Source organism: Haliotis rubra, unplaced genomic scaffold (genome assembly GCF_003918875.1).
Source record: "Haliotis rubra isolate DU_JTF1 unplaced genomic scaffold, ASM391887v1 Scf109, whole genome shotgun sequence".
Lineage (NCBI taxonomy): Eukaryota > Metazoa > Mollusca > Gastropoda > Lepetellida > Haliotidae > Haliotis > Haliotis rubra.
Window position 1 is genome coordinate 1558479 of NW_025764992.1, and position 25474 is coordinate 1583952.

General features: G+C 41.2%; 1 protein-coding gene across 1 annotated transcript in view; it reads left to right on the top strand.

Moving 5' to 3' along the window:
- LOC124283095 (dynein axonemal heavy chain 1-like) overlaps positions 1-25474 on the top strand; it is a 116652-nt gene that overhangs the window by 49668 nt on the left and 41510 nt on the right. The window contains 29 exon segments of the mRNA XM_046719125.1: positions 679-765; positions 1446-1552; positions 3359-3438; positions 3882-3973; positions 4401-4555; positions 5498-5675; positions 6067-6261; positions 6496-6615; positions 11981-12139; positions 12481-12597; positions 12808-12948; positions 13152-13318; positions 14382-14539; positions 15458-15631; positions 15938-16116; positions 16484-16717; positions 17266-17462; positions 18041-18176; positions 19133-19341; positions 19772-19943; positions 20461-20652; positions 21073-21192; positions 21554-21679; positions 22011-22160; positions 22509-22682; positions 23102-23380; positions 23826-23957; positions 24604-24849; positions 25241-25390. Of these exon segments, the coding sequence (XP_046575081.1) occupies positions 679-765; positions 1446-1552; positions 3359-3438; positions 3882-3973; positions 4401-4555; positions 5498-5675; positions 6067-6261; positions 6496-6615; positions 11981-12139; positions 12481-12597; positions 12808-12948; positions 13152-13318; positions 14382-14539; positions 15458-15631; positions 15938-16116; positions 16484-16717; positions 17266-17462; positions 18041-18176; positions 19133-19341; positions 19772-19943; positions 20461-20652; positions 21073-21192; positions 21554-21679; positions 22011-22160; positions 22509-22682; positions 23102-23380; positions 23826-23957; positions 24604-24849; positions 25241-25390 (4626 nt within the window).

Here is a 25474-nt window from a genome sequence, read left to right on the forward strand (position 1 = left end):
CATATCTTCCTACGATCTTCTGTTCTAATACGGCCATATTTCTCGGTTCTCGCAAAATCCCCTAGCGGCAAAAAAACGCAACACGAATTATCTCCCTTCTTTCTATCCAATCAGAACATGTGTTACATCGACTTCGATCCAACCTGACTAATACAAGCAAATGTGGGGCCACAAATATCCCTCCTCTGCCGGGGACTTGTGTTGATGAGACACACAAGACATTTAATGGCTAGCTTGTCCGTTGTCAACGAGGGCGATGGAGACACCATTGATCCGCCATAACATGACTGAGTTCTGTCTAGAAGAAACGTTTGCGCATCGCACAGGGGAAGAGGTTCTAGTTTTCCCGAAGCATACGGAAATTACCGAGGCCTTGCGAATGATCACTTTTGAAACAATGTCGCTGATTGCACAACTAAATCTGATTGCAACCAATCACGAATCCTGAACACTCGCACCATGAAAGAGCCGTATTAGAACAGAGGTTCGTAGGAAGATATGACAAGTAACCTCTGTTGGAAGAGAATGCTTCACTTCAGGTGTTCCTCTTTCATTATTATCTGACAAAGTGTCATTACACCAAACTTACTTATCAACAGGTAACCGAAATACTGTTCTGTCAAGTGAATTTCCTTTCTTTTAATTTAATGTTATGTTTCTTCATGTTTGTATTCCTAGGATCACTACGACTTCGGTATGCGTGCTGTGAAGAGTGTCATCTCAGCTGCAGGAAACCTGAAGCGACAACACCCAGACATGGACGAGGTGAGTAATGGTAGTCTGTACAACAGTCATTTAAACCTCCGACCCATGAAGACCTGGGTTAGAAGAGATCTTCAGCAGCCCAATGAGATGACCATGCCTGTTGGAAGTGATGCACTGCCTGTTGGAGCTAATGGGATAGTTTGGTCAGGCTGCAGACTAGGGCTGGGACGGGTAACCCGGGTGGGTAATGAGTTGGACCCGTCTTAATACCTGGACCCATTATGATCATGTGACTAATAGATTAAACAATGTAATATGTTATTCTTTCATGATTAAAAGGTTGTATTGTCTTTGAAGATTTAGACATAATTACAGTCACTTCTTTTGAATATAATGCATGGTTAAGATTTTGAAAAACTCAAAATGTTAGCCTCCACACTGAAGAATATATTGCCATTTCTTACCAATTTGATGTCAGGAATTAACATAACAGGTATCCGGGTAGGGTAGGGTAATAGGGGGTGGGGTACCCGGGTAGAAAATTCGGACCCGTCCCAGCCCTACTGCAGACTTGGTTCGTGCATGTCATATCCATGTTGATCAGCACTCATTTCAGTCACTGTATTGTTGTTTTTCTGAATGATCAGAGACTACATGCACCAGTATCACCATGGCCATTGCCTAATGATCAGGTATCTATCAGTGGGGATTTTTATAGAGACATCCAATGTATATTTCAGGAATTGATTGCTTTACGTGCCATCAGGGACGTCAATGTACCCAAGTTCCTGATAGACGATCTCAAACTCTTCTCCGGTATCGTGTCTGATCTTTTCCCCAACATCAAGTAAGTCTCAACATTTTTAGTGTTAACTCTTAGACAGTTCTTATCAATAGCTGTAATATTTTGTTACCAATGCTATGACTGAGAATCAGGAAATGTATTGTAATTCAATTATTAGAATAAATGTTCAAATGTTTATGCTTTTTTTTAAAATGTGTAAATTTCTTTCCCCATTATTTCATAAAGAAACGTAATCCCTATTACGCTGTATGAGTAAGTACAAGATGGTATTTGTTGATAAGCATGTTGAATACATCACCATATTAGCTCACCATCACATGTTGAATGTTTGAATAAGTACAAGATGGTATTTGTTGATAAGCATGTTGAGTACATCACCATATTAGCTCACCATCACATGTTGAATGTATGAATAAGTACAAGATGGTATTAGTTGATAAACATGATGAATACATCACCATATTAGCTCACCATCACATGTTCACATGTCACATGTTGAATGTATGAATAAATACAAGATAGTTCTAGTTGATAAGCATGATGAATACATCACTAGGCCCAGTATTAGCTCACCATCACATGTTGAATGTTTGAATAAGTACAAGATGGCATTTGTTGATAAGCATGTTGAATACATCACCATATTAGCTCACCATCACATGTTGAATGTTTGAATAAGTACAAGATGGTATTGGTTGATAAACATGATGAATACATCACCATATTAGCTCACCATCACATGTTCACATTCACATGTGAATGTATGAATAAATACAAGATAGTTCTAGTTGATAAGCATGATGAATACATCACTAGGCCCAGTATTAGCTCACCATCACATGTTGAATGTTTGAATAAGTACAAGATGGCATTTGTTGATAAGCATGTTGAATACATCACCATATTAGCTCACCATCACATGTTGAATGTTTGAATAAGTACAAGATGGTATTGGTTGATAAACATGATGAAGACATCACCATATTAGCTCACCATCACATGTTCACATGTGAATGTATGAATAAATACAAGATAGTTCTAGTTGATAAGCATGATGAATACATCACTTGGCCCAGTATTAGCTCACCATTACATTTAGAATGTATAAACAAGTACAAGATGGTATTAGTTGATGAGCATGAGGAATACATCACCATATTAGCTCACCATCACATGTCACATTTGGAATGTGTGAATAAATACAAGATAGTTCTAGTTGATAAGCATGATGAATGCATCACAAGGCCCTGTGTTAATGGCCCACATTTTGAAAAATATCACAGTTTGGTAGATCACAGCATAAAAGAATGAGAATCCTGTGTGGACACTGGTTTTATGAACGAGTAGACTGACTGACTGACTGAGTTTAGTTTTACGCCGCTTTTAGCAATATTCCAGCAAAATCACGGCGGGTGACACCGGGATGGGGTTCACACATTGTACCCATGTGGGGATTCGAACCCGGGTCTTCGGCGTGACGAGCCAACGCTTTAACCACTAGGCTACCCCACGGCCCCTATGAATGAGTAGAAGAAACATTAATGTTGAAACACCTTAATGCTGTTAGATACATTGCTGTAAGAAATACATTTCAGTCTACAGAACATATCTGTAAAGTAGCATCTCCGTAATTCTGCGTCTATTTAATCCAGCATTTAATGTGGGTAGAATATGATTGTTATCTTGCTCTTTAAAGTACCATCTTTTTATCCAAGCACATATGTGTTTTCATTTTTCTAGATTTACTACTAATCCCTGTAACAATTTACTGTTTGCCATGACCCTCAAACAGAGAGCTAGACAGATTTGTCTCAGATGTGGCTGACTGAGTGTTATTTTGTGCTACAGGGATGAGTCTATAGACTATGGAGCTCTAGATACATCACTGAGGAAGAGCTGCAGCAAACTCTCCATCAAGGATGTTGATGGTGAGCACCTATACTTCCTTGTCACACAATGGCTTGTCTATTCAATATGCTGAAACAATCCATAAACTTAGTATCTTGATCCAATACATATGCAGATGAGTTCACCTGGGAGGAACTACTTTCATGCTCAGTATAAACGTTTGATGCCTTCTATATAGATAAACCATTGACAAAATAATGTTCCTGATTTGCCTCAATAAGGGTTGCCAACTGTGTCACCAAATCAAGGCTACACTGAAATTTGTTAAGATTACCATGGTAAAAATAGACAATAAAAAGGGAAAAAAATGTTAAACATTTAATGGATCAGCCTGGTTCATGTTTGTCGTTGGGTTAATTAATTGTGGATCTAAATCATGATGTCAATATATTATCATTGACAACTGATTAAGCATATAAATACAAAACTTTCCATTGTTTGACAACCCTATCTTGTCCTGCAGGCTTCATCAAGAAGTGTATTCAGCTGTACGAGACCACGGTGGTGCGGCATGGTCTCATGTTGGTGGGGCCCACAGCGTCTGGCAAAACAAAGGTACTGGCACTCATGCAATCCATCTCTCCTAGAACTACAGCATGCCAAGAGTATATGTCAGAATAAGGAAGTCAATTAGCTGGGTTGTCTAATGAAGGTGTTGTTTTAGAAGTAACAATTGCTTCCCTTGTAATCTTCAGTTTTCAAATGTCACACAATAAACAGGAACGAGACATGTTAATTCAAAGTCTGTCCTAACCAATTCTACTTAATTCACTTTTTAAGGTATGTGAGCATTTTTACTATGTAGACAAGGTTAATGAAAGTGTAGTTACATGGATAGATTATAATTATTTTTAATGAGCCATCTGAATATCAGAAAAGCCTTTCACATGCTGAAAATGAATGCTGATCGTTATTATGCCTTGCTGCCAAGTTATTTCATTTGATCAACGTATGATATGGTGAATCGCTGTTTATGTTACAGTGCTATGAGACTCTCCAGAAGGCAATGACCTCACTGAAAGGGGAGATGTCGCCAGCAGGGGTGGAGTTTGAGCATGTCCACACCTATATCCTCAACCCTAAGTCCATCACCATGGGGCAGTTGTATGGAGAGTTTGACATCCTCACTCATGAATGGTGGGTTACCAGGCAGTATTGTTGTCAGCATGATGTTGATGAGAGTTACTGGCAGGTGAAAGTTAGGCCCTAGCCCTAATAGTTTATTCTGATGAATGTCTCTGATCATCATACTTCCTGATCCAGGGAAGTCCCGGAAGCCCCTGCTTCCAGACAGTTATCATTCAGAATTCCAACTTTCGGACACTTTTTGTTCAGAGCATTAATTTGCAAACAATTATTATTTAGAATGTCTAAATCCAGACAATTTTTGGCGTGAACATTCCTCCTTGGTTGTGCTAGCCATTTCCTCCTCCACTTCATGGTGTATTACAGACTATGCTTAGAAAGAAAGCCTCCTTAATAAAGTTTGAAATCAGGGGGAGGTAATTACCCTGGTGATATCCCAAAGAGAAGTAGCAGTTATGTCCCCTGATGCACTCTGTTGAACTCCACCATATTTCCAGACAATTATTATTCGTAATGTCCAAATGTAGACACAGCATGTCTACTTAGACAGTTATTGTTGTTTCATAGGCATTTCTGAAAAGTTGGACCAAAAAAAAACGTTAAAATATGGTACTTGTTGGTCCCTGCCTGGCGCTCGGCATTAATGGGTACAACAAGGACTGGTCGGCTTGGAGTCAGTATAATGTGTCTGAGTGGGGTATTCATGCTTCACTGCGGCATGGTATCTCAGTGGGCTAGCACTATAAAGCCAGCTTAAGTCTGGGCTAGTACAAGCAGCCGCACATACACATACACACGCATGCATGTCGTCATATGAGCGAAATATTCTCAAGCACGTCGTAAAACCCAATTTCACCTCACCTCTGAAAAGTTGACGAATGACAAAGAGGACACAATCTGTGGATAACATCTACTGCTAGGACGGTGATGTTTCAGTCTGGATCCTTATGCTATTACTGGCTTAATATGATTCAATTGTGTTTGTGTTTTCAGGACTGATGGCATCCTGTCCTCACTCATACGAAACAGTGCAGCAGCTACTGATACAGACCTCCGCTGGTTTCTGTTCGACGGCCCTGTGGATGCCGTGTGGATTGAAAACATGAACACTGTGCTGGATGACAACAAGAAGCTGTGTCTCAGCAGCGGAGAGATCATCAAACTGTCAGATGTAGGTCACATGATGGACCAGTTTGTGTATTTCTCAGTCCACAGGGTACAGTGGGACGGGGGCACTGCAGACCCAGGCTCGAGTCCCCACATGGGTACAACGTGTGAAGCCCATTCTGGTGTCCCCCGCCATGATATTGCTGGCATATTGCTAAAAGTGGCGTAAAACTAAAGTCGCTCACCCTCATTGTGTATTCACTGAGAGACTAGACTAATCAGGCAGATAGATATTGTTATCATGATGATTAATTAGGTCAGGAGTGATGTCCGTAGGTTTTCAAAATGATGAATTCTGTACGTTTGTCTGGCAATGTCTATTGGCACTGTACAGAGATGTATTATTTCTTACTCCTATCAACCCCAAATATGTCAAAATTTGTTGTACTGTGCAGGGCATGACGATGATGTTTGAGGTGGCTGACCTGGCTGTTGCCTCCCCCGCTACTGTCAGTCGTTGTGGTATGGTGTACCTTGAACCCAGCTACATCGGCCTCAGCCCCTTCGTGGAGTGCTGGCTGAAGAAACTTCCTGACAACATCTACGACCACAAGGACCATCTTCAGCAGCTCTTTGATGCCTTCATGGAGGTACGACCATGACAGAACAGTGGTGTTTTAGAACATGTGCATAAGATAACAACTATATCAGAGAAAACTTTAGAACCTAGTTGGGCATTCATTCATTCATTCATTCATTCATTCATTCATTCATTCATTCATTCATTCATTCATTCATTCATTCATTCATTCATGTTTCTTCTTTTATCTCTCTTACGGCTCTAAGAAAGAAGAGTTTGTAATGATATTTCTATGATGTTTCAGCCTGCTCTGAAGTTCGTGAGAAACACTGTTAAGGAAATAGTCCCAACTGTCGATGGCAACCTGGTCTTCAGTCTCCTCAAGCTCGTTGAGTGTTTTTTCACTCCCTTCATTCCTAAAGAGGTAACACATTGTTCCATACACCATGCATGGTTGTAAGAGTCGTAGGAGTATCCTGGGTAGCACTGGACATGTCCACCTGATCATATACTATATTGCTTATCGATGTTATGTACAATTTAACTCTGCCACGCAGCTTTTTACCTGAAATATTTCATTATAATGAATGGAAATTGGATCCTGTCAAGAGAATGTTTGAACTCAAATGTTTGTTGTAAAATGGAAAGGCAGTTTAGCTTAAAGGATTCGAAAGTTCATGGCGAAAGAGGGCGAGTTAGGTCTTGCAGATAAATGTGTCTTCTAGACTTGTTGCACAGAGTGAAAACCCTAAAGCACAATATACTAACATGAGTACATCAGTCTGAATCTCTTACTTACATGCATGTTTGTTTAGATGTGATGATGTAGCTGTTATATTTCTAGATGTTGTAATAATTGATTATAAAATACCGTGGTTATTATTTTTCCTAAAGCACAATTTGAATTTAAGGACTGTTCAAAATTACTTTGGGCTGAATTCCTATAGAAAATATTGTTAGGTAGTAGAAAATGTGACATTTAGAAAGTATTTTTTCTATGTCACTGTGAGTGCATACAGCATGTCGTATACATTTGTCAGTCTGTCATTATGAGCAATGCTGTTATTGTATGACACATATTTATTCACAAAGTTTGAATGTGAGGGCATTTGCAGTGTTGTTAAAGCTTGACCGGCTCTGCTCCTCCCTCATCTCCCCCATCCCCCTCCCATACACCCTATTTCCTCACACTTGCTGTTTGTGAGATGACTCCATAGCCGTGTTTCCCCAAATGTTTTCTCGTGAGCCGACCCCCATAACCATATACCCCACCTTGCTTCTTGTGATATGACCCCTAGAGCCCGATTCCCCACCTTGCTTCTTGTGAGACGGCGCCTAGAGCCCAATTCCCCACCTTGCTTCTTGTGAGATGATTCCTAGTGCCCCAATTCCCACCTTGCTTCTTGTGAGACGACCCCTAGAGCCCAATTCCCACCTTGCTTCTTGTGAGACGACCCCTAGAGCCCGATTCCCCACCTTGCTTCTTGTGAGATGATTCCTAGTGCCCCAATTCCCACCTTGCTTCTTGTGAGACGACCCCTAGAGCCCGATTCCCCACCTTGCTTCTTGTGAGATGGCGCCTAGAGCCCAATTCCCCACCTTGCTTCTTGTGAGATGATTCCTAGTGCCCCAATTCCCACCTTGTTTCTTGTGATACGACCCCTAGAGCCCGATTCCCCACCTTGCTTCTTGTGAGACGGCGCCTAGAGTTCAATTCCCCACCTTGCTTCTTGTGAGATGATACCTAGTGCCCCAATTCCCACCTTGTTTCTTGTGAGAAGACCCCTCCCTATAACCCAGCATCCCTAACTTGTTTCTTGTGAGACAACCTCTTGTCCCCCAATTCCCACCTTGTTTCTTGTGAGACAACCTCTTGTCCCCCAATTCCCACCTTGTTTCTTGTGAGACAACCCCTCTAACCCAGCATCCCCAACTTGCTTCTTGTGAGATGAGCCCTAGTGCCCCAATTCCCACCTTGTTTCTTGTAAGAAGACCCCTCCCTATAATCCATCATCCCTAACTTGTTTCTTGTGAGACAACCTCTTGTGCCCCGATTCCCACCTTGTTTCTTGTGAGACAACCCCTCTAACCCAGCATCCCCAACTTGCTTCTTGTGAGATGAGCCCTAGTGCCCAAATTCCCAACTTGTTTCTTGTGAGATGAGCCCTAGTGCCCAAATTCCCACCTTGTTTCTTGTGAGATGACCCCTATAACCCCACTCTGTTTCCTGTCAGACGTCCGGTGAAGGTTGAGGGTCAACCCCATGCAAACTATCCTCTTTTTCTTGTAAGACAGTCCAAGAAAAAATATCTTTCCCTGCTTGTTTTGAGACAACCCCCATCATGCTAAATGCTTTTGTCTACAGGCTAGCCAGAGAAAAGTGGTAAGAGACTGATGTCAAGTCTAGTCTCAATGACTTGATCCTACCCTCTCTTACTCCATCAGTACTTGTACCCAATCTTTGCTTGCAGTGCTTCATATATCATAACCTCACATATAATCAGAGTAATTTAAGATATTGTTTGTTACAAAACATGTCAGTTTCTGTTATTGATTTGTTTTCAAATTGAGAATAATCAGAATTATTATGAAACCTGCTATCTTAAGAACAATTACTTGTAACGGAAAATGTTAAGGGAAAACTTGCCAAAACATTATCTTCTTGGCGGCTAAAAATATGATATGATAGCATGATAGGTTTGATAATATGTATGTAAAGGTGTATAGTGCTTCAAGAGATGGTAGTGGTAATAGACATTATAAACATATTAGAGTTCCTAGGTACAAAGGCAAGACATGTCTTGAGGAACATTTCTTCATCAAGATCTGTAAGATAGTTTCCAGCAGTAGCCCTGCTCCCTAACCATACCTATAGTGCCAGCACCTGGATAATTTAGTACTGGAAAATACCAACTTGCAGGAATTGGTGGAATTGGTTAAATATTTACAAGAACAGAAAGATAACTGAAATGCCAGTGAGTAAATGGTTATATTCTATCAATCTCTCTATATTCTATCTTATTAAATAACGTAATATAGTTCAGTTTCACCTTCGTGTTCCTCGATGCCAGACCAACCATATTTGAAATACAGACATGAAAAGAAAGAGAAATCTTTATTTTTACTCATGAACTATTTCATCTTACTGTGTACTTCCTGGTTTATTTTGACCAAGACAATTCCAGTTCTACTGATTACGTTGCATCTTCCAGTACTATCTGTAGCCAAGTGATTGTTTCATGTCTTCTTTCTCCATCCATTCATCCTTCCTTCTTTCTATCCCTACTACTCTATCACCTCTAGACTGCAATATCCTCTGAGGAGGAGGATGTAATCTTTGTGAGTACCTACAGTTGATCCACAGGACCATGTGTTGTTTCATGTTATACCATGTTGCATCATGTTATTCAATGTTATTCCATGTTATTTCCAAGTTCTATTTTTGGCTGCATTTTAGCTTATTGCTAAACAATACACTGTTTTTAATCAAAACACTTTTGTCTATATTTTCTTTAAGATATAGGAACTATGGCTTAAAAATTGTTTTGTTTCAGAAATTGTGCTTATTATAAATTTCTTTCAGTTCAACTAATTACGCTTGTTTACTTGTTTGTTTTTATTATTATATTCTTAGTTTACTGTTTAGTCCTGATTAGTTTACTTCATTCATGAGTAAAATTCATAATTTGTAAATGGTACCAGTTTCTTACAGTCATATATTACTATAGTTGCTGTGATATTGCTGGAATATTGCTAAAAGTAGCGTAAAACTAAACTCACTTATTTTACTGTATACTGTTATGGTTGAAACTACAAGAATGTGTGGAGGCAATGTGTCTGTGTTTTGTTATCAGAGGCTTTGAGGCAGCTTTTGGATATATTATTCTGATCCTAAATATATATGTTCCTCTGATATACAAGGCATAGCTTATCTGCTATCTGTCTGATCAGATATTGTCTTACCCTGTGCTTGTATGACACATGGAGGTGTATGTTATAGTTTCATGTTGAAATTGTCATGAGTGTTACTGTTATCAAGTTTTCATGAGTGTTACTGTTATCAAGTTGTCATCAGTGTTACTGTTATCAAGTTGTCATCAGTGTTATTGTTATCAGGTTGTCATCAGTGTTACTGTTATCAGGTTGTCATCAGTGTTACTGTTATCAGGTTGTCATCAGTGTTATTGTTATCAAGTTGTCATCAGTGTTACTGTTATCAAGTTGTCATAAGTGTTACTGTTATCAGGTTGTCATCAGTGTTACTGTGTTATCAGGTTGTCATCAGTGTTACTGTTATCAGGTTGTCATCAGTGTTACTGTTATCAGGTTGTCATCAGTGTTACTGTTATCAAGTTGTCATCAGTGTTACTGTTATCAAGTTGTCATCATCAGTGTTACTGTTATCAATTGTCATCAGTGTTACTGTTATCGAGTCACCATCAGTGTTACTGTTATCATGTTGTCATCAGTGTTACTGTTATCAGGTTGTCATCAGTGTTACTGTTATCAAGTTGTCATCAGTGTTACTGTTACTGTTATCAAGTTGTCATCATTGTTACTGTTATCAGGTTGTCATCATTGGTACTGTTATCATATCACCATCAGTGTTACTGTTATCAGGTTGTCATCAGTGTTACTGTTCTCAAGTTGTCATCAGCGTTACTGTTATTAGTTGTCATCAGTGTTAGTGTTATCAAGTTGTCATTACTGTTACTGTTATCAAGTTGTCATCAGTGTTTCTGTTATCAGGTTGTCACCAGTGTAAGTGTTATCAAGTTGTCATAACTGTTACTGTTATCAAGGTTGTCATCAGTGTTACTGTTATCAAGTTGGTATCAGTGTTACTGTTATCAAGTTGGGATCAGTGTTACTGTTATCAAGTCATCAGTGTTACTGTTCTCAAGTTGTCATTGTTATTGTTATCAAGTCCCCATCAGTGTTACTGTTATCAGGTTGTCATCAGTGTTACTGTTCTCAAGTTGTCATCAGTGTTATTGTTATCAAGTCCCCATCAGTGTTACTGTTATGAGGTTGTCATCAGTGTTACTGTTCTCAAGTTGTCATCAGTGTTGTTATCAAGTCCCCATCAGTGTTACTGTTATCAGGTTGTCATCAGTGTTACTGTTATCAAGTTGATATCAGTGTTACTGTTACCAAGTTGTCATAAATGTTACTGTTATCATGTTGTCATCAGTGTTATTGTTATCAAGTTGTCATAAATGTTACTGTTATCATGTTGTCATCAGTGTTACTCTTATCAAGTTATCATTAGTGTTACTGTTATCAAGTTATGTGAAAGCTGTCATCAGTGTTACTTTGTGGAGACTGTTATCAGTTCAAGGTGTCATCAGTGTTACTGTTATCAGTTCAAGGTGTCATCAGTGTTACTTTTTGGAAACTGTTAACAGTTCAAGGTGTCATCAGTGTTACTGTTATGTTCAAGGTGTCATCAGTGTTAGTTTGTGGAGACTGTTAACAGTTCAAGGTGTCATCAATGTTACTGCTATGTTCAAGGTGTCATCAGTGTTACTTTGTGGAGACTGTTATCAGTTCAAGGTGTCATCAGTGTTACTGTTATGTTCAAGGTGTCATCAGTGTTACTTTTTGGAAACTGATATCAGTTCAAGGTGTCATCAGTGTTAGTCAGTCAGTCAAGGTGTCATCAGTGTTACTGTTATGTTCAAGGTGCCATCAGTGTTACTGTGTTCAAGCTTTCATCAGTGTAAATGTGTTCAAGTTGTCATCAGTGTAAATGTGATCAAGTTGTCATCTGTGCTACCTATGTTTAGGGAGAGAACCCCATCTCAGAAGAGTCCCTGGCACGGGTAAAGGAGCTGATTGAACCCTGGTTCATCTTCTCCCTTGTATGGAGCATTGGAGGTACCGGTGACAACGACAGTCACAAGAAGTTCTCTGACTGGCTCAGGATCAAAATGAAGGAAGAGAATGTAAGTTTGTTAAACATTTGGTGTTTTGTACTCTAACTGTAAGCTGTATCCACAGAATCTGAATCAGAGCTCCTGGTGGAGTTCTTGTGAGATCCTTTGACCTTGAATCTTAGAGTATCAAGTCCTGCCTTAACCAAGCTTTAGTTGAAGCTCTATTTATGACAGTCGATAAGACATACGATATCCTTAGAAAATGGTCAATATTTTAAAATGAGCAGATATATAGTTTGTGTTGTATAAGAAAGTCGTTTTGTATTAGGTAGGTAACAGTACATGGCTCATGTTATATTATGGTGATTTGTTGGCCTCACATGTATATCTTGGCATTGTGTTGTCTGTAGATGACTATGCTGTTCCCTGAAGAAGGACTAGTGTACGACTACTGCCTGGATGACGGAGGCATCAGCAGCACCGGTGGCGAGGACCTGGATGATGACGACAACGCTGTTGAGAAGAAGGTAAGTGTCACCACCGACAACTGAACAGACCTCAGAATTTTCAACATTAAGTGATGTATTTGGCTTTATCTTCTTTTCAGAGGACTTTCTTTTATGACATCAAATCTGACAATGTCTGTGGGGTATTTTTGGATGACAGTCAGTGCCCTATTTGTTATAATGTGAACATTGATGATACTACAGATTGCATTGATTCTGTTGTATGTTCAGGTTCAGTGGCTCAACTGGATGCATGGCATGCCATCATTTTCAATCAACCCCGAGACTCGCTACTCTGACATCATCGTCCCCACTATCGACACCATCCGCAACGCTTACATCATTGAGTTGCTGCTCCTTAACAAGAAAACAGTAAGTCAATACCTCCTATCATGTACCTCATTGTCCACCGACATATTCCTGACATCTAGTGCCATAACCTTCAATCCATGACTTCCAAAGTTACCATATTCCTAAGAGCTGGTTCCATGTTCTTGAAACCATGAATTCCCAAGTTACCATATATTCCTGACAATCAGTTCCAATCATAACACACTGCTATGTTTCTGTTGCAGGTGTTAAGTATTGGCCCAACAGGTACCGGCAAGACTCTGACTATCGCAGACAAGCTGACACGCAACCTGCCAAAGGAGTACATTCCAGAGTTCATTGTCTTCTCTGCCAATGTCTAGACAAGAGGTGAGCAGAGAAAGCCCATGTCTATGAATGATAATGTACAAAAGCAAGTGCCAACCAGACCTTCCCTAGGTGATAAATACAACTGAACAACGTGTTATCCTCAAAGCAAAGTTCTGATGGCAAGTGACTACTCACCAATTTACCTCACCTACTTAGGCCTAATCCTTATCCATACGCCTTTATCAGCCAACAACATCAATGAGCCGATGGTAATCCACTGTGTTGTGTTGTTAGTATACTTTCAGCCAATCAGCCAATCAACAGGAGAGCCCCTGTCTCCGGAGATACCGGATGCCGTTTAGAGAGCGTTAATTACTGTATTCTCCACACTCAGGGTGGCTAATTCCTCATTTACGACAAGAGGTGAGCAGAGAATGCCCATGTCTATGAATGATAATGTACATACAGTGGAAGCCCTCTAAACTGGCATTCGCTGGGACTGTCATAAAATAGAGGACGTGCCGGTTTAGAGAACTGAGAATGATCTTCCCTATGCCGTTAAATACAACTGAACAACGTGTTGCGAGTAATAACCGTACTTCGCTTGTCAAAGCAAAGTATCTGATGTCTTTCAGCATATCAAGCAAGTATACAAGTGACACGTGTCACTCACCAATTTACCTCACCTACTTAGGCCTAATCCTTATCCATACGCCTTTTATCAGCCAACAACATCAATGAGCCGATGGTACAACCAGTCAATTGGGCAGTCTTTGTTGTGCCGAAATACGGAATAGACTGACGCCGGATTAGAGGGCTTGTAAATGATCATAAATTAACTAGCTTCTTTCAGGACCAAAATCTAGTGCCGATATTGAGAGCATGCCGGATTGGAGGGCTGCCGGTTTTGAGAGCTTCCACTGTATTATGCTTCATTGAATAGATAACTGTAGGTGTCAGAAGCTTCAGGTTATTGTGGACAGGGATCACTGTCAGTGTCCAAAGCTTTAGCACAGGACTATGAGCGTTTCATTGAAGTGCAAGTCTCATAAGCTAAAACAAATGAATTTTATGACCCAGATTTATTTACGAGTCACCCTGTTATAATTGGTGTACACCAACACACAAACCTACATAAATTTATGGACATGTCCATCTGTTGCCAGACGTAAAGGTGTGTTTGGTCCTCCATTGGGCAAGTACTTCATCTTCTTTGTGGATGATCTGAACATGCCAGCCCTGGAGGTGTATGGAGCTCAGCCACCCATTGAGCTGCTCCGACAGTGGATGGATTTCAGGGGATGGTATGACAGGAAAGCCATTGGTAAGCTGATGCTCTCACTTTGTCAATCATTTGGGTAAATTGTTGATTGTGTATTTACTGAGGAACAAGCTGCGTCCCTATTATTCTTTGATAGATAAGATATTAGCAAGACTATCATATGCCATCCGTTTCATAGCTGCAGATTCTGCTTGAGCATTAAGTGCAAGAAATGCTGAATGGTACATCAAATAGTATTGACAGTGTTGCTCAGCCTGCAGCCTGAACCCATCCTCGATAATCTCCAGGGTATACATTCCGATAAACCTCCACTATACCCTGGATGCATCTTCGGCTAGGCCTGATAATTTTATTACCTCCCTTTGCTGGCTCCGCATTCTCACAGTAGACCAGTCAAATAAGCCGTTACAACCGACTTGCCAGTGTCAACAAACATAGCGGCCGCAGCGACGAAGGTTTGCTCGCTGTGCGACTCAGATGTAGAGGAAAAACCATACAGACAAATTGACAGATCTGAAACCCTAAAAAAAATATATGCAAGAACTCCTTCCACCTCTTTCAGAGTACCTCTGCAACAATTGTGTTGCCAAGTTTAATCGGTTAGATAAAAGAAGCGAAAGTGAGTTGTGATTGGTACGCTCAACTTCCCAGCGTAGACACCTGATTGGATATAAAGCCAGCCAAGGGAGGTAATACAAGTATCGGGCCGAGCCGTTGATGCATCCAGGGTATAGTGGAGATTATCGAGGATGACCTGAACCTAAAAACAAAGTTTGAATCAAGTACAGTTTCTCTTCCCATCTCTAAACACAGTTGATAATGATAAATGCATTCATGCTAAATGCAAATGAAAAATGTTGCCAAATGTTGTCGATTGAAGTTATTTCCTGAGTCAGGAATCTTGTTTTTCTGTTAAGGGATGGGACATGATGGAATTTGTCATGAATATAATTGTTACAGGTGACTTCCGCAATCTTGTGGATGTGAACTTTGTGTGTGCCATGGGTCCACCCGGTGGTGGCCGTAACCCAGTGACAGCTCGTTTCCTGCGCCACTTCAACTTCTTGGCCTTCACGGAGATGGAGGATCTCAGCAAGAAGAAGATCTTTGGTACCATCCTCAACTCCTGGACCAGTGAGTACATCATGTCATCTTTATCCCTTTTCAAGGATAGATAGAATTGCAGACTTGTTTAAAATACTGATCCTACTGCTATCTTTTGCTCATTATTTAAACACATTTATCATCCTGTTCCCAAATCAAAATTCTACAGTACAGTTGCACTAAGGTGGCAATGATGTCCATCTAGATCTGTTTTGCTGTGTAGAGTTATACCCCTTGCCTATGCCAGGATCCACTGGTTGTGGTTTGAATCCAAGAATTACCATAACTGTACATGAGACAGTGTGTCAGTGTAGTGTATGTTGATTCTGCCTTCAGGTCAGAACTCTAGCCTGGCCCAGCACAGCCAGCAGCTGGTGGATACTTGCATCGACATGTACAACACCATCACCACCCAGCTGCTGCCCACACCAGCCAAGAGTCACTACACTTTCAACCTCCGTGATCTCTCAAAGGTTTTCCAAGGAATACTCATGATGGATCCAACAAAAGTCCAGGTACAATGCTTGTCTTTGCTGCACAATCAGTGGCATTGATCCAAGGGAGATAATTCTCACGCCCTGTCACTGAGTACATGCAAAAACTTGAACACAAATGATTGACTAAATTTGGGGACATGCTTACTGACAAGAGTGGTTAATTATATAAATATGATGTCAAAAACACTCCCTGTAAGACTAAGAAACACTCCCTGTTTGTTTTCAGAGCAGGAGTCTGTACTACCCAAGATAGATACTCTCACTATATGGACTCCACGTAAAACTTTACCCAAAGAACTGGAATGATTGTATTTAGAAATGATTCTACTAACACTGTGAATGGTAAAAGGTGTGATGGCTAACCCAACTCCTTGTTTGTTGACAGAGTGTGAGTGAGATGCTACGTCTGTACTACCACGAGAGTTGCCGAGTGTTCCAGGACCGTCTGGTCAATGATCAGGACCGGCAGTGGTTCGAGGATCTGCTGAAAGAGAAGATGGAGACAGATTTCAATATGAAATATGAAGAGGTCATCATCAGAAAGCCTGTGTTGTTCGGGGACTTCATGCAGGCAAGCTCTGCTGATAGACCGTACATCGAGATAGAGGACCACGATAAGGTGAGATGCTGTAACAGACTTTGAGCAGTAGTCCACATTAGTAGGACACACGTACAGACTATTAATCAGGGAAGAAGGTTCGGTAAACACCTGGCTCCAACAGAGCTTTTTTATTGCTTCAACTACCAAATCACTTATATTTTAACATATACGTACTCTATATGACCGTAGACAAGACGATCTCATGGATAAGCCAAGGTCCTAACTTGATCCTTAAAACCAGTATCAAGATGGTATGTTCCATACATTTGCCAAACCACCAAACTTTGTTCATCTTTTTGTTGTGAACAAATCCATATTGAACTTGGCAAGTTAATCCGGTTGTTACTCTATCTCGTAATGAAACATGTTCTTTGTATATCTGAACTTATGTTTGTAATCTAGTTTATTTTGACAGTCATAGACATATTCTTTGTTTGACTGGACCAGAATATTGATATTGAACATTTTGAAAAATTGTGTCACTTTATGTAATATTTTGAAGAAATTAACAGGTGTGACACACATGAAGATGGTCTTATTGATCACATTCGATGTTGATGTTGCAGATGGTGAAGGTTGTTGAAGAGTACCTTGAGGACTACAACCAAATCAACACCGCCCAGATGAAACTGGTTCTCTTCTTGGATGCCATCAAACATGTCTGTCGCATCAGTCGTATCATCCGACAGCCCCTCGGCAACGCTCTCCTACTAGGAATGGGTGGCAGTGGACGTCAGTCACTCACCAGACTTGCTGCTCACATGTAAGTCTGTCCACCTCTGTCCACCTCTGTCCACCTCTGTCCACCTCTGTCCACATCGAGAAAGTTTGCCATGTAGTGTAAGGCTCTGCAATTACTTTCGCGGAGTTGTGTCCCTTGGGTGTACCACATCACTGGTTTGAATCCCAGATTCACACTCATATTACTAGGTTTGCATGCACATGCATGTGGATTTCACAAAAGAGGTAAATGTCCAAGACCTACATGACTACATCTACCATTCACAAGTTGTTATATAAATTACTTTTCTAAGTGATGTTAAAACCAACTCACTCAGTCTTCTCTGTTAATGTCCTTCAAAATAATATTCAAGATGATCTTGAGAACATGCGTGGTGATTCCAGGTTTGATAAGGTCAGCACAATGCTATCTATGTTATAAGACCAAAACTGCAAAGGACCAGATATTGGGACTTGAACTTGAAGAAAGCATGGATTGTTTGTGATGCTTTCTTATAGGGTCCAGATTTGATGACAGGCTTCAGTGATAATTGTGATATTGATGGCTGCAGCATTAAATTCCTTTCAGTCTGTCTTACGTAATTTGATCTCTCATTTCAGGGCTGAATTTGACTGTTTCCAAGTTGAACTAGCCAAGAACTATGGGACCCCCGAATGGCGTGAGGACTTGCGTAGCGTGATGATGAAGGCAGGACTGGAGAACAAGCCTATGGTGTTCCTCTTCAGTGATACACAGGTGGACTACTTTAAACATTTAGTGTAGCATCTGGGGACAAAACAGGGTCTTGACATTATGTTTAGGTTAGTTGTCGTATACTTAAACTATACCATGGTCTAAAGTTACTGACAAACCTGGAGTTATATACGAGTTGACTCTTTGGTGTGAGAGGAAACACTTCACCTACAGTGCCACCCGGGGCTGTGGGGTAGTCTAGTGGTTAAGGCGTTCGCTCGTCACGCCGAAGACCCGGGCTCGATTCCCCACATGGGTACAATGTGTTAAGCTCATTTCTGGTGTCCCCCGATTCCCCACATGGGTACAATGTGTTAAGCCCATTTCTGGTGTCCCCCCGCCGTGATATTGCTGGAATATTGCTAAAAGTGGCATAAAACCAAACTCACTCACTCACTCACTACAGTGCCACCCAGCCGTACCTTGGAACATGTCAGCTGTGTATTTTAGTCAGAAAGGATACCTGGTTATAAGATATTGACACTGGCCACACCTATCCCTTGTGGCTGACATTGTGGACATCTGTAGCTGTTGAATATGTAAACAGCCCTGTATTGGTACTTGGTTATAACTGATCCCCAGGGACCCGTTCCTCAAAGCGAACGTAGCGCTACGACAGTCGTAACTTCAATACTTTAACAAAGAGTTATGACAGTCGTAGCGCTACGATCGCTTTGAGGAACGGGGCCCTGGACTCTGTGATGGTTGTAGGAGGATGGTGACTTGGTTTATTAAGTATCATCAGAAATAGCCAATATGGATTCTTGTTCATGATTGAAATCACTGGATTGTATGGTGCAGGCTCCATTATACAGAGACTGACATAAAATAGCTGGAATATTGCTGAGTGCTGCGTTAGCACAGGAATGTAGTACTAGGAGATTTACAGTGTGAGTACCCTGCCAAATGTTTCACGCACTGATTGAAGCTAGTATACATTATTCCTTCATGTTGTGTAGATCAAGAATGAGAGTTTCCTGGAGGACTTGAACAACATCCTCAATGCTGGTGATGTTCCCAACATCTACGGCTTTGATGAGCAGGACCAGATCTACACTGCCATGAAGCCCATCGTCCAGGACCTGGGTCTCCAGCCCACCAAAACCAACCTGTTCTCATGCTACACCAAGCGTATCCGTAGCAACCTACACACCGTCATCACCATGAGGTATGTAGCCAATCAGTGTGACAAATAGGGCCATATATAGATAGCAATTATTTTGGATATCGTCAACCATCAATCAACTATATGATTGACCAGTTGAAAGCAACACAGAATCCACTACTTTGTGCGGCAACTTGGGACTTTTGTCAGTGCAATGTTACTTGGGTCAACTTTGAATGTAATTTTTGCACATGTTAGAATTGGTCTTCAGCGGACCATGCTTGTCGGAAGAGGCAATTAAAGGGATCAGGTGGTCAGGTCTGCCTGATATGTGACTCCATATCCCAACTGCATGTAATGCTCATAATTTTAATCACTGGTTTGTCTGGTCTAGACTCAATTACTTACATACTATTGTCATATATAGCTGATATTAGCAAACATATGCTGTGCATTTAATGAACCTGCCTTGACTCTAAGTCTTTCTTTCCAGCCCTATCGGTGAGATATTCCGTGCTCGTCTTCGTCAGTTCCCTGCCCTAGTCAATTGCTGCACCATCGACTGGTTCAGTGAGTGGCCCGACGATGCTCTGCGATCCGTTGCTATGCGCTTCCTCACTGACATCCCAGACCTCGACACCACGGACGAGGTCATGGATGGTCTGGTAAGTCCTCCAGTTTACACCATGCAGAGTATTTTTACCTTTCTTTTCATTTATCTGTTCCCCTCTTGCTGTCCTAGCTACGTTATATGGCAAAGTATTTGTTTCCTTTATGAATAAATATTGAAGGGCATATTTTGAAGTAGACCAATGACAAATTTGACAATATTTTTGCATAAAGGAAGTTCTTATCCTTAACTTGTATCTCACTGTAGTAATGACTATTTCAAAGATACTTATAAGACTACTCTGTAAAAACTTTCACTCATCACATTGACTTGTCTCAGACTTACAGACTTGTCAGTGCCAGGACCTTAATGGTTACTAGGTGTACTTCTCCCAAAATGGTACCTTGAGATGGATTAGTAGATGCCTTTTTAGGTAGAGGTTATGACAGGCTTAAGTTCCAGTAGTCTATCAAACTGCAATACAAGACCCATAGAAGTGTGAATGAGTAATAGATGAAGATGTGTACAGCAGCATCCCCATTGAGCTAATCTATCGTCCCGTCTGTGTGCAGGTTGTCATGTGTCAGGAGATCCACCAGTCTGTACACGTCAACTCCCAGCGCTTCCTGGCCGAGTTGTCCAGGCACAACTACGTGACTCCCACCAGCTACCTGGAGCTGCTCGGCATCTTCTCCAAGCTGATCGGGCTCAAGAAGATGGAGCTGAACACTGCCAGGAGACGACTCAAGACAGGTCTCGATAAGGTGCGCTGAGTACCCCTGGAAACATGCGTTAACATAATGTCAAACAAGGTCTGGGCCCCGTTCCTCAAAGCATTCATAGTACTCTGGAACTACGTTAACATAATATCACATAAGTCCTATTCCACAAAGAATCATTGTGCTCAGGAAAGATACATTGAGCTAATGCCGTAGTGTTAGACAACATCTGGGCCCCTTCCACAAAGTTATCGTAGTGATATGATAGCACTTACATACTTCATCATAGACTTATGACAGTCATGGCAATATAGTCACTGTGGAAGAGCTTTAAGAAAGAACCTTGATTGTAGTCTGTCACAAGTGCTTGTGCTGTCAACCACTCATCCGTCTGCCTAAACTGCTACAGGGTAGCTTAAAATTACGCTAACTCGTTCCAATGATTCCTGTATGTCTGTGTTACAGCTGCTGACAACTGCAGATGAAGTTGCAAAGCTGCAGGAGGAGCTGGCCACGATGAGGCCGCTGCTGGAGGAAGCTGTCCAGGAATCTGTCCACACCATGGAGAAGATTTCTGTTGATACGGTAAGTACCTACTGGTTGTCTTCAGGGTCAAGATACAACATGTCTGCTAACAAATCCATGTAAAATGTTGTAAATATTAGATACAAATGATCACTTCAAATGAAGACATACATATACTTCACTAGTGACGCTAAAATTCATGGAATTCTATCATACAATTTAGTAAATCTGTCTAACAGTGAGTAATGATGTTCAACTAATGTCAATGGAGATTCCCCATATTGGCTGTTCGTCTTAAATCAATGTTATGCTGTTATTATTTAGTTGGATATTTAGTACCGTACAATAATGTTGCATAGTTCTATTTCGTGCACTGCCTCATTGCCCCAAATGCTTTAAATAATTTTGTTGCCTCCTACAGAAATATGCAGAGGAGACGAAGGCTGTGGTGCAGAAGGAGGAAGCAGAGGCTGCTGTCAAGGCCACGGAGACGCAGGCCATTGCTGACGATGCTCAGAGGGATCTCAATGAAGCTCTCCCAGCCCTAGTGAGTAGCACAAAGCCTAGCCTTTCTCAGTTTGTCCAGCCTCAGGTAGCCCACTTTTGTCAGGCAGTTTCAGAGACATCTCAGGATGTAATGACTGGGTTTGAATCGCTAGTTTCATTCTGATAATGATCCTTGGTTTGTCTGTACCATACTCTGAACTAGCTTTATGAGCGTCACATCATAGTGTCACTGCATGGTTTGTGTTCTTCAGGTCTTGACATTGAAAGCTGTCATAAAATGTCGGGTACAATGCTGGAACTTTAATACTAGCTTGAACATGTACCCATTGATGGGTAGATTCCAGTTTTCCAGAGTTCTGAGTTTGTTGTAGGATGCTGCCTTGGCCAGTCTGAAATCCCTGAACAAGAATGACGTGGTTGAGGTGCGAGCCCTGCAGCGACCTCCAGATGGTGTCAGGATGGTTATAGAGGCTGTGTGTATCATGAAGTCTGTCAAACCCAAGAAAGTTGCAGGGGAGAAGGTAGGTTGACACTTCCAGGTTAATTAATCTACAGCACTAAACATCTTATAACAGGATGAACCTCTTTTCTTTACCCAAGAATTGTTCAAAAGCATCATCAACACATCCACAGAATAATATGAAAATTTTCTTGCTGTCTTTTTCTGCTCTGTGTTGTGAGGTGTTATTGCTGATAAGTGCTGATTGGTGAGATATTGTCAATGAATCAGTATTTTGGCATCTGAGCTACAGGTTTGGTCATGATGGACAGACAGGGCTATTGTAGAATATTTTATTGTAATGTGATATAGTACCAAAGTGGCTGGCATGATAGACAGACCGAGGTAACACCATATTGTGTTTGTGCAGCCTGGCACCAAGATTGACGACTACTGGGAGCCTGGCAAGGCCATGCTGCAAGACCCCACCCGCTTCCTTGAAAGTCTCTTCAAGTATGACAAGGACAACATACCTGACGATGCCATCAAGAAGATTCAGCCGTATATTGATGATGATGCCTTCACGCCTGCAGCCATTCAGAAGGTACTTGAGATCTTGGGTGTCTGTGTCATGTGGGATTAGGAATTGTGAAAATGGTGTTCTTTCAGATGTTGGTGTCAGTGCAAAATTACCATGAGGACAATTAAATAAATAATATGACTATATTCTCCTAATACATTCCCAGGTGTTTAACATCTATACTGCCTTCAGTATGTCTATGGCAAGATATTATCCATATATTCTGCCCTCCACCCCAACACATACTTTCTAAGGAGCAGGTGGACAAGAGATCATCCTTACATTGTGCCCATACTTACTGAGGTGTTAATGGGCAAAGTATTATCACTGTCTTCTCCCATTTTCTCAGACGTCCTTGGGCAAGATGTTATCACTAACTTCTCCACTCTCTCAGGTGTCCGTGGGCAAGATATTGTCATTGTATTCTTCTTGTTCTCTCCAAGGTGTCCAAAGCCTGTACCTCTATCTGCCAATGGACAAGAGCCATGCACAAGTACCACTTCGTGGCTAAAGGCGTCGCCCCCAAGAGGGAGAAGCTGCGTATAGCCCAGGCAGACCTGGCAGAGACTCAGCGGATCCTGGACTCAGCCAAGGCCAAACTGCAGGAAGTGGAGGAGGGCATCGCCACACTGCAAGCCAAGTATGAAGACTGCGTCCGCAAGAAGGACGAGCTGGAACACAAATGCTCAGAGTGTGAAGCTAGGCTTGTCCGAGCTGACAAGGTATTGTGGATGTTTTGTTATATTATGATGTTAATGATGTCAGTGAACATGTGACTCCAACAGTCAGTCCTCAGTCCTGATCAGGTTCATCATCCTTGTTCCATCCCATCTGAGGCAGTGTGATCAGCATCTGGTGCTAGTCATAAAGATGGCTTGGTGGTTACATGGCTTGACCTTGAAGAATGCATGTCATTTTACCCACCAGTTTCCTTGCTCCTGGCTCAATAATTTACAAGCTGCTGTGACATAGCAAGACTACTGATGACAGTAGCATAAAATAATATTCACTCGCTCTCTTTAATATTCCGATATATTACAGTATGCCCATTTGATCATCAGTGGATTAGATATAGATTGAAGACCTCCATGTCAAGGTATTAAAGGAACAATGTCCTCTACTTTTCTCCCAAACCCATCGCTGATGTATTCACGTTTCTCCCTGTAGCTGATTGGTGGTCTGGCAGATGAGAAGGAAAGATGGAAGGAGTCAGTCGACAGGCTGGAGATGGTGATCGACAACATCACCGGGGATGTCCTCGTCTCCTCGGGATACATCGCCTATCTTGGACCCTTCACGGTAAACAGCTGTTATTGTGTCCGCATGTGGCTGTCCAGTTCTTTTTAGGTGATTGTGTTCTGTCTTCAAACAAATACTTATGGGAAATATATATACAGATACACCAAAGAAATAGGATCATCTTTAGAATGTACTTTAATCTCTCAAAAAGGCTTATGTGACTCCTGGTGGAAATGATGTCCATGGGTGAGGAATCTCCATGGGTGAGGAATCTCCTTAGGATGAGTATGTTTTAGTTCAACAGCAGAAGATTGCATTATGTGTATGCAGTTTAAGATTATTTTGTATACAAGGTGGTTTGTTAAGGTCAGCATTTTACAATAGTCATACAGAAATTATGGATCAAACTGAAAACTATAGTTATGCTGCTGTGGTCAGTGCTTAGACTTTTGTCTTTCTGAAAACTGTCCCTGGTCACCAAACAGTGAATGGGTACCCGGTGGGATGAGATAGTAATGTGGCTAAACCTCACAATCAGCTTGAATGAAAATCAAGCGCAAGCTCACCTATTGACTGGGATGATAATGTAGCACTGAGCAAACCTTAGGGTGTGTATTTGGTGCACTAATATTGTTGTTGTTGTTGTTGTTGCTAAAAGCAGCATAAAGCCCTACTGACATCAACGAACAACATGTTCTATGTTCAGGGAGAGTACCGACAGCAGATGCAGTGCGAATGGGTGGAGAAGCTGGACAAGCTGAAAGTACCCAGGACAGAGGACCCAACACTTGTGTCCACCATGAGTGACGCAGTCAAGGTCCGAAGCTGGCAGATCTGTGGGCTCCCCAAGGACAGTCTCTCAGTGGAGAACGGTGTCATCGTCCAGTTCTCACGACGTTGGTCTCTCTTCATTGACCCTCAAGGACAGGCAAACAAGTGGATTAAAAACATGGTGTGTTGTTGTGTTAGATTGTTAGATTTAGTCACACCCTCTTTCAGATTTACCCACAATTTTTAACAATGTTATATCAAAATATTTCAAGTATATATATATACATAGAGAAACAAATAAAGGAACACAGGAAAATTCAAGTGTTCCTTTAATATTTTCTAGTTTTCATAACCAGCTTTGAATGGTGCTGTGGTGATGAAAACTGGAAAAAAATAAAGGAACGCTTTAATTTTTCTGTGTTCCTATATTTGTTTCTCTACATATATATGACAAGTATACTTTAAAAAGGCTGTTTTGTATATTGTATATTGTCAGCACTTTTGTGTTTGCTTAAGTTGCTGGCTCTAGTTGACCATGTGTTGTTAACCTTGGGATATTGTGTCTGGTTCAGGAGAGAGACAATGGACTGGACATCATCAAGCTGTCAGATCGGGACTTCCTCCGAAGTTTGGAGAATGCTATCCGGTTTGGCAAACCCTGCCTCTTGGAGAATGTTGGCATTGAGTTGGATCCAGCCCTGGAACCGATTCTACTGAGACAGGTGAGCTAAACTCCAGGCACTAGATTGTTCAGTCAATCCTATAGCAATCAATTAACCAATCCGAAAATTTGGAAATTATTCTTA